This window comes from Salvelinus fontinalis, unplaced genomic scaffold, assembly GCF_029448725.1.
Source record: "Salvelinus fontinalis isolate EN_2023a unplaced genomic scaffold, ASM2944872v1 scaffold_0916, whole genome shotgun sequence".
Lineage (NCBI taxonomy): Eukaryota > Metazoa > Chordata > Actinopteri > Salmoniformes > Salmonidae > Salvelinus > Salvelinus fontinalis.
The window spans coordinates 1-14736 of NW_026601125.1; the positions used below are offsets into that span (position 1 = coordinate 1).

A 14736-nucleotide genomic window follows, 5' to 3' on the forward strand; every position below is an offset into this window, starting at 1 on the left:
GAAAGAGAGAGAGAGAGAGAGAGAGAGGGAGAGAGAGAGAGAGAGAGAGAGAGAGAGAGAGAGAGAGAGAGAGAGAGAGAGAGAGAGAGAGAGAGAGAGAGAGAGAGAGAGAGAGAGAGAGAGAGAAGAGAGAGAGAGAGAGAGAGAGAGAGAGAGAGAGAGAGAGAGAGAGAGAGAGAGAGAGAGAGAGAGAGAGAGAGAGAGATGGGGGTCAAGTGTAACTGTGTCTGTGTGTTTGTTGTGGTTGTCTCACCAAGTCGTCCATCCAATCGAACAAACAGTTCAAAGATGCTGAATGCGATGGTGGTGTGAGCTGGGATCACTATGGCCTTGTCTCGACCTTTGGGGTTTCGACCATCATCAATCTGAAACTGTAGAACCCCAGTCAGATAGGTGAGACAGGGCATTCATCCATTCAACCATTACCTGCTAAGAGTGTCAGATGTCAGTGTTTCTGTGTGTACTGTACAGTGTGTGAGTGTGTGTGGTGTGTAGGTGTGTGTATTGTGTCTGTGTGTATGGTGTGTGTGTGTGTAGGTGTGTGTACTGTGTGTGTGTACTGTGTGTACTGCATGTTTGTAGGTGTGTGTACCCTTATGTGTACGTGTGTGTACCCTTATGTGTACAGTGTGTGTACGGTGTGTGTACGGTGTGTGTACGATGTGTAGGTGTACGTATTGTATGTGTGTGTGTACTGTGTGTGTACTGTAGGTGTGCGTTTACCCTCATAGTCGTCCGTCTCATGCCAGCGTGGACAGTGAGAGAACACTGACGAGTCGTACGGATGCTCTCCATGACAACGCAGAGAACGCTCCGCCCACTTTCTTTGGACTGACGAATCAGACAGTGATCAAGATCCACTTTCCTATAGTGGACAGAAACCAGAACACAAACCTGTGTCAGAAAGACTTTTACTGTCCAGGTGTAATATACAGTATGTACAACCAACATGGTCTCATTAGAATATAAACAGCTTGGTTATATCTGCAAAAAGATGATTCTGAGATAATTGGCTTTAAAGTTCTGAAACCTCATTGGTTTGAATGGTGTCAACTACTTTTATCTTGTATTATTTTAAACTTAACATGAATTGAGGTATTTAGACTACTGTATAGGTAGAGAACGTTGAACAGAACTATGTCAATAACTAAATGTTGAGTAAAATACAGATAGAACCAATAGTCCCAAGCTACTCTGCACCAATGTGTCAGAGGAAACACCATACACCCGGTCAGCGTGCACTGCGCCCGGCCCGCCACAGGAGTCACAAGTGCGTGATGAGACAAGGATATCCCTGCCGGCCAAACCCTCCCTAACCCGGACGACGCTGGGCCAATTGTGCGCCGCCCCATGGGCCTCACGGTCGCGGCCAGTTGCGACAGAGCCTGGGCTCGAACCCACAATCTCTGGTGGCACAGCTAGCCACTGCACCACCCAGGAGGCCCCATCGTAGTTATATATTAACTAACCTGATATATTAGTAGTTTGTCATCGCCATTGTGACCCTTGGTAATATCTTATCAGAAACAAGAATGCAATAGAATAAAGTTGAAGCTATTTTCCACCACCTGCAGTGTACCTGGAGTTGAGTTCCCTGAGTAGAGTTGGGACCTCCACCTCGTGTTTGGTGACGATCCCAAAGGAGGCTTTGACGGCCACAGAGTCTGAACCACTGATGTTGAACCCCACGTCGTTCATCAGGTGGTTCCCTAATCTGCCGTTCAGGGCCACGTCAGATTTGTCCTCATAGTTCAGGAGCTGGTACGACGACACCCCTGTTTGAATGCAATAAAAGGCCTTGTTAAAGGCATCTGATATTGTATGGGACTAGCTTTTCATCTGCAGAAAACACATGACGGTCCTGCTTTACTTTGTCAAAGAGAGAGACCGTTATAATGCATTATGAGCCCATTATAATGCCTTATAAGCTATTCATAATGCACTATAATGAATGACATAGGCGTTAATAGCTGCTGATAAAAATGCATTCCTCCTCTCACTGGACTCTACCTGCTGTGATCTCCTTCTCCCCCACCAGGATGTCTTTCAGGGAGAAGGGGGTTGAGGCATACTTGGTTTTCTTCCAGAAGTGTCTCTTCCTCTTCCTGGTGACCAGGCTGAGCGGTTGGTAGCGGTCAGCCTCACTCAGACTCGGTACGGGGATCAACCGACCTGTGTCTCCCACCTGCTTCACAAAGTTCTTGGTCGCCGCAGCGAACATAGCGGTGACCAAGAAACAGCAGACGGGTGCAGGAGTCACTGCTGGACACGCACGGCAGCAACAGGTAAGTGTCCGCTGTCCAGGCAAATGTCAATCCTTTAGTTTACACTATTAAAGAAGTTTATTCTTCTCTTTTTCTTATCTTTGGTGAGTTCACATTGGGAAGTTCTGCACAGGTGGACAGTTGTTCTGATAGATCTCTCTCAAACAAGTAGAGTCATTCAGCTGTGCAGCTCAGGGCTCAGGGCTAATGAATAATGGAGACACCACGTAAGGGGATATGGGGACAAGCTGTCCCATAACATGATTGGACAGGTAGTTCCCTTCATTCTTCCTGTCATGTGACCAGTGAGCTCATCAATGGGTTATGCAGTACTTCCTGTGCTACTCTGTCTTTGAGGCCCTAGATGTCTATCAATAATGCTGCCCTAAGTGCTGAAAGAGATATCAGTGTAAGTAAGGTATCAATAGTTTCATTGTAGCTGGTTAGGGAATCTGATCACATTCAAATGGGTCAGGGTTACACACCTTAAAGGAAAACTCCACCCAAAAGCTATCTATTGGTGTGGTCCCAAATGTTGTTGATATAGTCACAAATGTTTTGCATGTCAGCAATCAAGTTTTCAAGATATATAACCTTCATAATACAGAAATACAGCCGGTATGATACATTCAGCATCACATGAAAGTTATATATCTTGAAAACTTGATTGCTGACATGCATTTTTTAATTGAACCTTTATTTAAATAGGAAAGTCAGTGAAGAACAAATTCTTATTTACAATGATGGCCTACACCGGCCAAACCCAGACGATGTAGGCCAATTGCGCGCCCCTGTGCCACTTGGGGCTATATCAACAATGGACTAATGAAACAAATACCAGAGTAGCATGTGAAACATCTGGTTCCTGTGTTGTGAACTAGCATGACAAATAGCAAGAAGAGTGGTGGTCTTTGTGGTGTCTATGCTCAAATGTACTTTTCTTGTGGTTGTGTCTGGTACCAATAATAGACTAGTCTACATGTTACAGGGAGTTTAATACTTCTAGACCAAGGCTTTCCCCACCCAAAGATCATACAGGATATTTTATGTTATGACCTTGCCTTGCCTTCCTTGTAATTTAGCTGTTTGGCTTGGAAATTAAACGTAATGTTGTTTATTTATGAGACTTTTTAAAAAGTGGGAAATGGGTGTGGTTTCCACAGTGTAAACTATGTCTGTATTCACACTGGTCCATTAACACTGAACAGGAATAGAACGCTCTTTCTAAAGGTCAGAATGACTACCCAGGTAGGCTATTATAGAGATAAGCAGGACACAAAGCAGGACAAGCAGGACACAAACACTTATTACTGTACAAATGACCATATGGGGACATGGAATGAATAAACTTCTGTGAATGCCTTCACAGTTTTAAGTAAATCCAGAGAAACTACTGTTGTGAAGCTGGTGAGCGTTTCCAAGCCTTCTGCTGCAAAATGGCTGCCTTGACATCTCAGAATACATTACCTCCTGCTGGTGTGTTTGTGGTGTTTTGATTTGTTTGGCGCGTCAGGTTTTGTTTGTGTAATCATTTTAATATCCTACCCTCCTCATTTTAATACAGACATTCATCAGGATTTTTGTGTCCAAAAGACATTTTTGATTCATCAAGACAGCTCTTTTACAAGCTATAGGATGACACACATGACATCCTATATACACTGCTCAAAAAAATAAAGGGAACACTTAAACAACACAATGTAACTCCAAGTCAATCACACTTCTGTGAAATCAAACTGTCCACTTAGGAAGCAACACTGATTGACAATAAATTTCACATGCTGTTGTGCAAATGGAATAGACAAAAGGTGGAAATTATAGGCAATTAGCAAGACACCCCCAAAAAAGGAGTGATTCTGCAGGTGGTGACCACAGACCACTTCTCAGTTCCTATGCTTCCTGGCTGATGTTTTGGTCACTTTTGAATGCTGGCGGTGCTCTCCCTCTAGTGGTAGCATGAGACGGAGTCTACAACCCACACAAGTGGCTCAGGTAGTGCAGTTCATCCAGGATGGCACATCAATGCGAGCTGTGGCAAAAAGGTTTGCTGTGTCTGTCAGCGTAGTGTCCAACGCATGGAGGCGCTACCAGGAGACAGGCCAGTACATCAGGAGACGTGGAGGAGGCCGTAGGAGAGCAACAACCCAGCAGCAGGACCGCTACCTCCGCCTTTGTGCAAGGAGGTGCACTGCCAGCGCCCTGCAAAATGACCTCCAGCAGTCCACAAATGTGCATGTGTCAGCATATGGTCTCACAAGGGGTCTGAGGATCTCATCTCGGTACCTAATGGCAGTCAGGCTACCTCTGGCGAGCACATGGAGGGCTGTGCGGCCCCACAAAGAAATGCCACCCCACACCATGACTGACCCATCGCCAAACCGGTCATGCTGGAGGATGTTGCAGGCAGCAGAACGTTCTCCACGGCGTCTCCAGACTCTGTCACGTCTGTCACATGTGCTCATGTGCTCAGTGTGAACCTGCTTTCATCTGTGAAGAGCACAGGGCGCCAGTGGTGAATTTGCCAATCTTGGTGTTCTCTGGCAAATGCCAAACGTCCTGCACGGTGTTGGGCTGTAAGCACAACCCCCACCTGTGGACGTTGGGCCCTCATACCACCCTCATGGAGTCTGTTTCTGACCGTTTGAGCAGACACATGCACATTTGTGGCCTGCTGGAGGTCATTTTGCAGGGCGCTGGCAGTGCACCTCCTTGCACAAAGGCGGAGGTAGCGGTTCTGCTGCTGGGTTGTTGCCCTCCTACAGCCTCCTCCACATCTCCTGATGTACTGGCCTGTCTCCTGGTAGCGCCTCCATGCTCTGGACACTACGCTGACAGACAGAGCAAACCTTTTTGCCACAGCTCGCATTGATGTGCCATCCTGGATGAACTGCACTACCTGAGCCACTTGTGTGGGTTGTAGACTCCGTCTCATGCTACCACTAGAGTGAGAGCACCGCCAGCATTCAAAAGTGACCAAAACATCAGCCAGGAAGCATAGGAACTGAGAAGTGGTCTGTGGTCACCACCTGCAGAATCACTCTTTTTTTGGGGGTGTCTTGCTAATTGCCTATAATTTCCACCTTTTGTCTATTCCATTTGCACAACAGCATGTGAAATGTATTGTCAATCAGTGTTGCTTCCTAAGTGGACAGTTTGATTTCACAGAAGTGTGATTGACTTGGAGTTACATTGTGTTGTTTAAGTGTTCCCTTTATTTTTTTGAGCAGTGTATATATATGCTACTGTAATGTCATCTGTAATCAGTAACTGATTCTATTTTTTCAGTAATCTGCTGAACGCTGGCTGTCTGAGACTGAGAGCACAGGAAAAAAGGAAGAAAATTAGAGGTTAGACAACCCTTTAAAAGCGGGAGTGAGAGAGAGCCGCGAGAGAGAGAGAAGTAGAGAGAGAGTGAGGCGGCGGGAGAGAGAGAAGTAGAGCGAGAGAGAGAGACTGTTTCTCTGGTCTAGTTCAGGCAGTTCTTTTCTCTTCTCAAGGCTACTTGGATATTACTGGATGGTACTGTGCACTGCAACGCTAGCCTAGCTCTCTCATCCTCCTCTCCTCTCGTCTTCCTCTCTGCCCTGTACGTGTGTTGGGAAGGTGCCTGTCTCAGGTGCAGACATGGCCACCTCTGTGCTCTCCAGGATTATTCTATGTCTTGCTATATCTCTGGTTCCGGTTTTGACAGTGACCAGCCAGGATGTCAAGCTAGGTGAGTGGACGGGGCTGCACTGCATGACTTATGGTCTGACTGACGGATGATTGTGTTGATTGGCTTGTACTGTGTGATATGAGTTGCTCATGCGTTTAACTTTTTGTTCTACATTTTTATAATTGATTGATTTAATAATTAGAAGTAGTAGGCTCGGCCAGGTGCAGACAACATTACAGACATAAACACTGTTGAAGATAACAACACAGCCAGAAAACCCAGAAATGGTTCCGATCGTTTTTTCACCCCTTTTTTCTATCTGGGATTTTAGTACTACTTCATATAAGGTCTGTGTTTCATGTAGACTTACCCTGGCATGACGTTTTGATAGCCTGGTCTGTGTTTCATGTAGACTTACCCTGGCATGACGTTTTGATAGCCTCATGCCAAGCTAAGCCTACACCAAACACACAATTCATTTGAATTGTGGCGGACTGTTGGGGTCCTCTTCGGCAGGTAGATGGCAGGTGGTCAAGATTGACACATCACACATCACACACAATGCAATTTAAAAACAACAGTATAATCAATTACTACTATATCAACCTTATCAACAGCACAGAGGTGCCCGTTTAGGAGTCGCCTCATCAAAGAATACCTCTAATCACACCGACATACTATTTCTCAGATATTTTGTAAGTTAAAGCTATTCTCTGAAGACAGAGTTTTCAGGTAGCTTGGTAACCCGTTCCACAGAACTGCAGCAGAGTACAGGAATTACTTTTTTTCCATGTAGATCTTGAGTCTATAGGGAACACATTTTGTTAAAGTCCCTCTGGGAACAAAGGATTACGGTTGAAAAGCTACCCGTAATATAACAAAGTTACTGGAATCTTCAGTGATCTATGGCAATCTATGGTAACTTTGGTGATTTATACTTGAATAATAATTTAAAAAAAATATTCATATATAGTATTCATTTTTTATATCTGTGTCCATATTGTCCATGAGTTTCTAGTGGATAGACCATATGGTTCAAGAGAAAATAGCATAATTAATGAAAAAGCATCTTATCATCAATGGCATTAATTCTGCAACTCTTCCAACTATTGTATTTTTTCACAACTGCCATCAGTTTGGCCACAAAACATTTACAACATAGACATATTGACATAGTAAAATAAATAAAAGTGTGTAAAAATATATAAATAATATTTCATGCTGAAACAACCCTCATTAAACACAAATGGTTTTCACTAAAATGATGGTTTATATTTCGGATAATGTTTTACAGTTTTGTTATTCCATTTTTTAATTTTAAAAATCATCTTATTAGACATATATATATATATATATATATATATATATACTGTATAAATATTTTACATGTGATAAGCCACACAGAGGGACACATATAATTACAGACACCTGTGATAATCTGAAGTACCACAAAAGGCCACTAGATGTCATCTGATAAGATTCCATATATTCCTTGAAAGTTAGATCAAGCATATCAATGAGAGGATGCAACTCTTTTATAGGGCCTTATTGAACATCTATAGGTGTTGTATAAGCCTTATTGAACATCTATAGGTGTTGTATAAGCCTTATTGAACATCTATAGGTGTTGTATAAGCCTTATTGAACATCTATAGGTGTTGTATAAGCCTTATTGAACATCTATAGGTGTTGTATAAGCCTTATTGAACATATATAGGCGTTGTATAAGCCTTATTGAACATCTATAGGTGTTGTATAAGCCTTATTGAACATCTATAGGCGTTGTATAAGCCTTATTGAACATCTACAGGTGTTGTATAAGCCTTATTGAACATCTATAGGCGTTGTATAAGCCTTATTGAACATCTATAGGCGTTCTATAAGCCTTATTGAACATCTATAGGTGTTGTATAAGCCTTATTGAACATCTATAGGTGTTTTATAAGCCTTATTGAACATCTATAGGTGTTGTATACGCCTTATTGAACATCTATAGGTGTTGTATAAGCCTTATTGAACAGCTATAGGTGTTGTATAAGCCTTATTGAACATCTATAGGTGTTGTATAAGCCTTATTGAACATCTATAGGCGTTGTATAAGCCTTATTGAACATCTAAAGGTGTTGTATAAGCCTTATTGAACATCTATAGGCGTTGTATAAGCCTTATTGAACATCTATAGGTGTTGTATAAGCCTTATTGAACATCTATAGGTGTTTTATAAGCCTTATTGAACATCTATAGGTGTTTTATAAGCCTTATTGAACATCTATAGGTGTTGTATACGCCTTATTGAACATCTATAGGTGTTGTATAAGCCTTATTGAACAGCTATAGGTGTTGTATAAGCCTTATTGAACATCTATAGGTGTTGTATAAGCAATGTTCATATTTCCTTTTCTGTCTTACTATTTCCTTTCTTTTATTTTTCATTCGTATTTAAAACATTTTTTAAGTTTGTGCTTTCGTTTACAGGCCTCAATATCACAATTATTATCTCACAATGAAATATAAAGTACTAAAATGTGTATTTTTTTTTTACTTTAGGAAGTGGTTTGTTTTATAAGTACCATCATACCTCTCACCCACAGCAGGTTTAGTCCAGTTTACAGGCCACCCAGTCTCTGGACCACGTTGGCCTTGCACTCAACATTACACCCAAAAACGGAAAATTAAACAAACACTTTTAATGGATGCTATTTGCACATTGGTCACATTGTAGCTTTTTACAAGTGAGTAAATAAAGTATTCAAATAAAACGAATGGGACAGGTTATCTCAGAAATGATGTCTGGATACAAACATCCATACATGGATAGAATCCATATTTTTATTTAGTTTTTACAAGGCATGTCAGTTAGGAACAAATTCTTATTACTATAACGGCAACAATTTTTGCATTCAGCAAAAATACATCCCTCTCAGACAGACTACGTGGTAAAGTGATGTTGTGTGCATGACTGGCTGGCTGGCTGACTGGCTGGCAGGGCTATTTCAGTGCAAGGCTGAGGCTGAATGAAGGGTTGTAGAGTGACATGGCCATAATGATGTGGGGACGGACCAAAACAGGCCACTGATTTTGGTCAGGGGTTTGCCAGAGAGTGACCGGACACACCCAGTGAAATGATGCATGCTGGGTATGAATATGCTTCATGCTTTCGGCATCCACAAAGCCCATATCACTTTAGGAGTATACTGTCTTTGAACAGCGAAGAATGTAAGTTACTGATGTGGTGAACAAAACATATTATTGAGTCTGGTTTCTCCCAATTATTCTTTTCCTTGTCACTTTTGTATCTGCTTGTGTAGCGACAGGTCAATCAAGTGATAAGTAGGCCTAACATTGCCTGCCACCTGGGCACAGTTTTTCAAAAGTTATCTGTTCGGGTTTTCGTCTATCGGATAAGATGAAATGCATAGAAACAGAATGAATAGAACGGGAGTCCTCATTCAAGATAATGATTCGTCCGTTCTATTCATTCTATATCTCTGTATTTAATCCTATCCGATAGGTGAACTCCAGATAGATAAGGCCCTGATGACTGGTGTTAGCTCAACCAAGCTGATGCCTAGGCTTTAGCTCAGCGGGTGAAAGCAGACTTGTTGCAGGCAGGCAACCTGAGTTCAAACCCAGTAGGTCACACTTGCTGCTTGGGGGTTTAGGCCCATGTTGCTATAGAAAACGTCTTAGTGTAAAAAGTCACAGGTATTGTGTAGTAAGGGAGGGGTGTATTGTAGTGTATTGTAATGTCTCATAATAAAGGCAGGAACGGAACAAATGGAATGGCATCAAACACCTGGAAACCATGTGTTTAATGTATTTGATACCATTCCACTGATTCCACTCCAGTCATTACAACGAGCCCGTCCTCCCCAATTAAGGAGCCACCAACCTCCTGTGGTCTATTGTTTGAGCAGATTAACGCTACAGCGAAAAAGACAAGAAAACCATACTTTCCAAAATGTTCCCCCATGTTCTTTAGCTGTAAAACAGTATACTATTGGACAATGTGTGATAGTGCTTGATAATATAACACCAAGATCACTTTCACCTGACTTCACAGCTGAGCAGCACAGTGTCATGAAGGTCAGTGTGTAGTGGGAAATTATAGCAGGCGGCCATATTGGATAATTAACTGAAGAGGAGCGGTGTTATGGTCCATGTGCAAACCACAAATTGATTCAATTTACAATAACCACAAGCCTCACTTTTATAGTGATCAACCCTCTGAACATAATGGATTTAATAATAACACCCTGGTTGGTGAAGTCAATATACATATTATTGATTCATTTACACTATTCACTTGGGTACAGCTGACTTAATAATGTTATAACATTTTGTAAATGGAAGTTGGTCCATATGATGAAGCGTTTAGATTCCATGGCTGTGGAGTTAGCTGGGTGTGGCCTCTCATGGCTGGGTCAGAAATACAGCCCAGCCACAGGCACATGCTAAGCATAACCTATAATACAGGCCGCTGTGGTTTTCCCTGAAATAACTCCTGCTTTTGAAAAGTAGCTTCTCTCTTGGGGAGAAGCTCGCCCACATAATGAGTACTTAGAAGTGACGTTTTTCATATAAAACTGGCTACGTTTATAAAAGTGAGATTCCGCAATGATACTACAAATAGTACTGCAGCAGGTGGTCAGTGTTGCTCCTAGTTTCACTCCCTTTGTTTCCAACAGAGGCCCCACGACCCCGCCTAGATAATGCCATGGGAAGTGCTTGGCTTGTTTCTTGCTTCCTGGCACCATCTGTATTGGAGCGATGTTTCCCCGATTCACAGATGAATTGTGAAAAGAGCTTCTGTTCTGTGTCATCGACCGTGCTGTATAACATCTTCCTCTTATCGTCAGTGAACTTTAGTCTCAGGGATCTCATTGAAGTGGGAAGAGCAATGTAGGCACCTATTTATAAAGGTACAAAAATAACATCAAGCCCAGAACCTGAATGGAAAGTCTGATTTCTTAGTCTATATTACTGGTTTTGACTTACATGACGTCACTGTCTTACTCAGTACTTATGTCGACTATATTTAGATGTAGGCCTAGAATTTACAACTTCAAATGACAAGTGGGGAGATGTAATTTTGCTAAGTAACGTAATGATTTATAATGAGGAACTTCCTATTTTGTCATAGAAAATGGTGAAATGTCTCTTATGGTGAGCAATCGCCCTACACAACTACATCCTTGGTATGAGCTTCTTCCAAGATTCATAATTACACATTGGAGGAAAAACATTTAACTTCACATTTTGACAACGAAGAGCTTCACTGAAAATGATAGTTGTGTGGAGCTGCTGCACCAAGATACATAAAGAGTAGGTCAGGACTTTCTATCCTGGGGACAATCTGAGATGGTGGTAATGTGTTACATTCTTCATAAAAACCCTAAACTGAACGCTTCACGCATTGGCTAGTTTGTGGCAAGTGAGCTATATTTGATTTAACAGAATTTCGGACGTGTACCTAAACACAATGACACCAACACCACATTGTCCACATTATAGTAAACGTGAGATTGTCCCACTCTGGGACAGTGTTCTCTCTCTTCAGTCTGCCACCTAGTGGCCATAGAAGAAACACACAATTTACAAGACTAATAATTTAGTCACATAAACACTCATCAGGTCACATGGTCCTTAAAAACTCTCATCCTTAATCAGGCCTCCTGAACATCCCCTTGATTCTATTGGCTTGAAATGGTCATTCATGCTTTTTGTCATCTCTGAAAATCCCAGAAACATGGTGGTGTTGTTTCCTGGTGTTATTGTAGAGGGTTACTCTACCTCTTACTTCATATGGGTTGAGGACTTAACATGTAAAGATACGTGTGTAAATGCTCTTTACTTGCTCTGGCAGGGCACAAAGACAGCTGTGCCGAAAACGGCAAAGTCTACAGCAACAACGAGATGTGGAACCCGGAGCCATGTAAGATCTGTGTGTGTGACCTGGGGACTATTACCTGTGAGGACGTCCGATGTGAAGACCTAGCCTGTAATGAAACCAGCACCCCTGAGGGAGAATGTTGCCCTGTGTGCTCTGAGGCCGCAGGTACCCAGGGCCAGCAGGCTACTACCTGGGATAATCTGCTACCAAAGATCAAAACAGGTGACTACATTCTCACCACATTACATTGATCCATGTTTTACAGTTTCAAGTGCCCACTAAGAGAATTATTCCTTATGGTCATGATGGAATGGTGTTCGATTAATGGTGTTGTTACATTTCTTACAACACTGTAATTACAATCTCCCTACATCCTCTCAGTTCTCTCAGTGTTTTCTAATAGGACCTATGTGTGATTCATGTCTGTTCTTCAAACTCCATGACTCTGTAGAGGAGAAGACAGATGAGACCTGCAGGGACAACGGGCAGGTGTACGCCCACAACGACATGTGGACCCCAGAGCCGTGCAGGGTGTGTGTGTGTGACAGTGGAACCACCATCTGTGAGGAGGTGCAGTGTGAGATGGTGGGGAACTGTGAGAAGGTGACCATCCCTGAGGGAGAGTGCTGCCCTGTGTGTGACAGCTTCTCCAGCGCTAAAAGGAGGATAGGTGAGATAAATTATATATACAGTACATGCTTAAACATATATATTAATTATATGTCTAAGGAGCAGGGCTCACATGTCTACATCATTATCTCAGACGAACTGTGACTGCAAGGTGTTGCATGGAAATCCAAGTGTGAAACGTAGCGATTTAAGTTTGGATTCCCTGGAGGTGTTTCACTGATGATAAGAGGGGAAAACATACTAGATTTCATAATGTTTCAACATATAACACAGTATCAAGTCATTGAAGATCACACATCAAATGAAGGATGAAAGATCTACATTAAAATCTGATTTCTTCCTTTCCCTTCCTCAAAGAAATGATGGCGTTCAAGGTGAGTAATGATAAAAGATATTCTCAATTTTCAGTTTTCCAATTTTTACTTGGACACACTCCTGAATATTAGCCTGAGTGCCAGTCTGTTTGTGTTGTCATGCCAACTCCTTGTCACTCATTGTCATATTTGGCTTGACAATGAGCAATGGGGTTGGTAAGAGAACAAACAGATCTGGAACCAGGCTACCTGAATAGCTGAGCTGATTGTCACATTGTTATTTGATGCATTTGATTTCCAGGGTCAGAAAGGCGAACCTGGTGATATCCCTTACGTAAGTCTGTGTTCATACATCTCAGAGACAGTGCATCTGTTAATCAACAATTCATGTGACTTTTGACACCTATTATGACAACTGTTATCAAAAACATTATACTGTCACTTTTATAGCTGAACAACTGTTTTTGTTTGTTTTTTGTTTCCAGGTCGTGGGGCCAGTAGGTCAACCCGGACCAATGGTGAGCACTCTGTAGACATTTCTTTGTGTAAAAATAAATAAATTCATAAATCAACATATTTGACATAAGTATGTTATAAGTTTCTCGTGCTGCTCATTGTAATGGCTGGAATTGAATCAAGGGAACTGTACCAAACACATCAAACACATGGATACAACATGTTTGACTCCGTTCCATTGGTTCTATTCCAGCCATTACAATGAGCCCTTCCTCTTATAGCTCCTCCCACCAGCCTCCTCTGGTATACTGTATAGAAGTTCAGCTGGCCCCTCCCCTCCTTGAGGTTCAGTCAGATTCCCTTTACCACACTAGATGGTACTATAGAGTTTCAGTAACCAAGGAGGGTTACCTGATGCTACTACTGCAGCCTCTTTCCACAGCTTCAGTGGGAAGACACTACTGCTAGTGTAACATATCATGTGATCATGTTTTCTTGTTATCTGTGTCAATGTTTCAGGGTCCTCCCGGAGCTCATGGGAACAGAGGATACACTGGTTTCAAGGGCAGAAAAGTATGTCTAACACAATGACATTTACATCTAGAGAAGCGTGTTACAATACTGGGATTCAATGTGACCTAGGACTAACACACTATCCTGAGCTAACTCACTGCTCTTCAATAGCTTTATGTGTTGAATCTGGTAGACATGTTGAATCATCTCTCTAGTAGTGACGTTCTATACTGCCACTCATGAGTTTTCATATGTTTCCTAAAATCCAGGGTTTACAGGGCCCAGCTGGCATCGATGGGGAACCAGGAGTCCCAGGGAACCCTGGTGAGCCAGGATCCCCCGGCCAGCCCTCACACCCTGGGGTGAGTTTGTCTGTCTGTCTCCCCAGCCTGACACTTCACTGGTGCAGTCTGTAACCTTAATTTCTGGTCAAAAGTGCTTTCCCCCCCGACACTTGTTAGTAAACTGACTGAGAGGGTTGGTTTTGGAAAAAATACAGACATTTTGTATTTTGTTTAGCTTTTTGACCGAATGTGCTTGCTGTACCTGAAATCTTTTTCACCCCAAAACGTCAAGTAAGTAACATGAAGAGACTTGGGGGCTTGTAGGGATAGCTCAGAGCTTCCAAACGTTTTCTATCCCTCTTCTCATTGTACCTGTCCAGTTGAGGGGGAGGTCACTGCACCTATTCTCTTCATACGGAGTCTGTGGTCACCAGTGAAGAACTTCCACACCGTGGTGATGATGAATGAATGACCGTCCTCCTCTCTCCCCCAGGGTCAGCTGGTCTCTCAAATGGCAGCAGGCTTCGGTGAGAAATCAGCTGGGATGATGGGAATGATATCTGGCAACAGGGTGAGTTACTATTAAATCACCTGGGATGATGGGAACAATATCTGGCAACAGGGTGAGTTACTGTTAAATCAGCTGGGATGATGGGAATGATATCTGGCAACAGGGTGAGTTACTATTAAATCAGCTGGGATGATGGGAATGATATCTGGCAACAGG

At 42.5% G+C, this 14736-nt stretch overlaps 2 protein-coding genes across 2 annotated transcripts in view; one reads left to right on the forward strand and one right to left on the reverse strand.

Annotated features, from left to right (window-relative positions):
- Window positions 1–253: 253 nt before the first annotated feature.
- On the reverse strand, window positions 254–2266 carry LOC129847661 (pejvakin-like; the record flags this gene model as incomplete). The annotated part of the gene is made up of 4 exons (XM_055915403.1): window positions 2011–2266; window positions 1580–1775; window positions 724–865; window positions 254–371 (listed from the first exon to the last, which is right to left on the reverse strand). Coding segments are annotated over exons 1-4 (667 nt in total), but the record flags the coding sequence as incomplete, so codon positions are not given.
- Window positions 2267–5680: 3414 nt separating this feature from the next.
- LOC129847663 (collagen alpha-2(V) chain-like) overlaps window positions 5681–14736 on the forward strand; it is a 46486-nt gene continuing 37430 nt past the window's right edge. Inside the window, exons 1-9 of the mRNA XM_055915405.1 lie at window positions 5681–5979; window positions 11786–12034; window positions 12264–12482; window positions 12800–12816; window positions 13058–13090; window positions 13242–13274; window positions 13732–13785; window positions 13995–14087; window positions 14503–14580. Coding sequence (XP_055771380.1) covers window positions 5889–5979; window positions 11786–12034; window positions 12264–12482; window positions 12800–12816; window positions 13058–13090; window positions 13242–13274; window positions 13732–13785; window positions 13995–14087; window positions 14503–14580 — 867 coding nt within the window. The 5' untranslated portion in view covers window positions 5681–5888. The remainder of the gene's footprint in view (window positions 5980–11785; window positions 12035–12263; window positions 12483–12799; window positions 12817–13057; window positions 13091–13241; window positions 13275–13731; window positions 13786–13994; window positions 14088–14502; window positions 14581–14736) is intronic.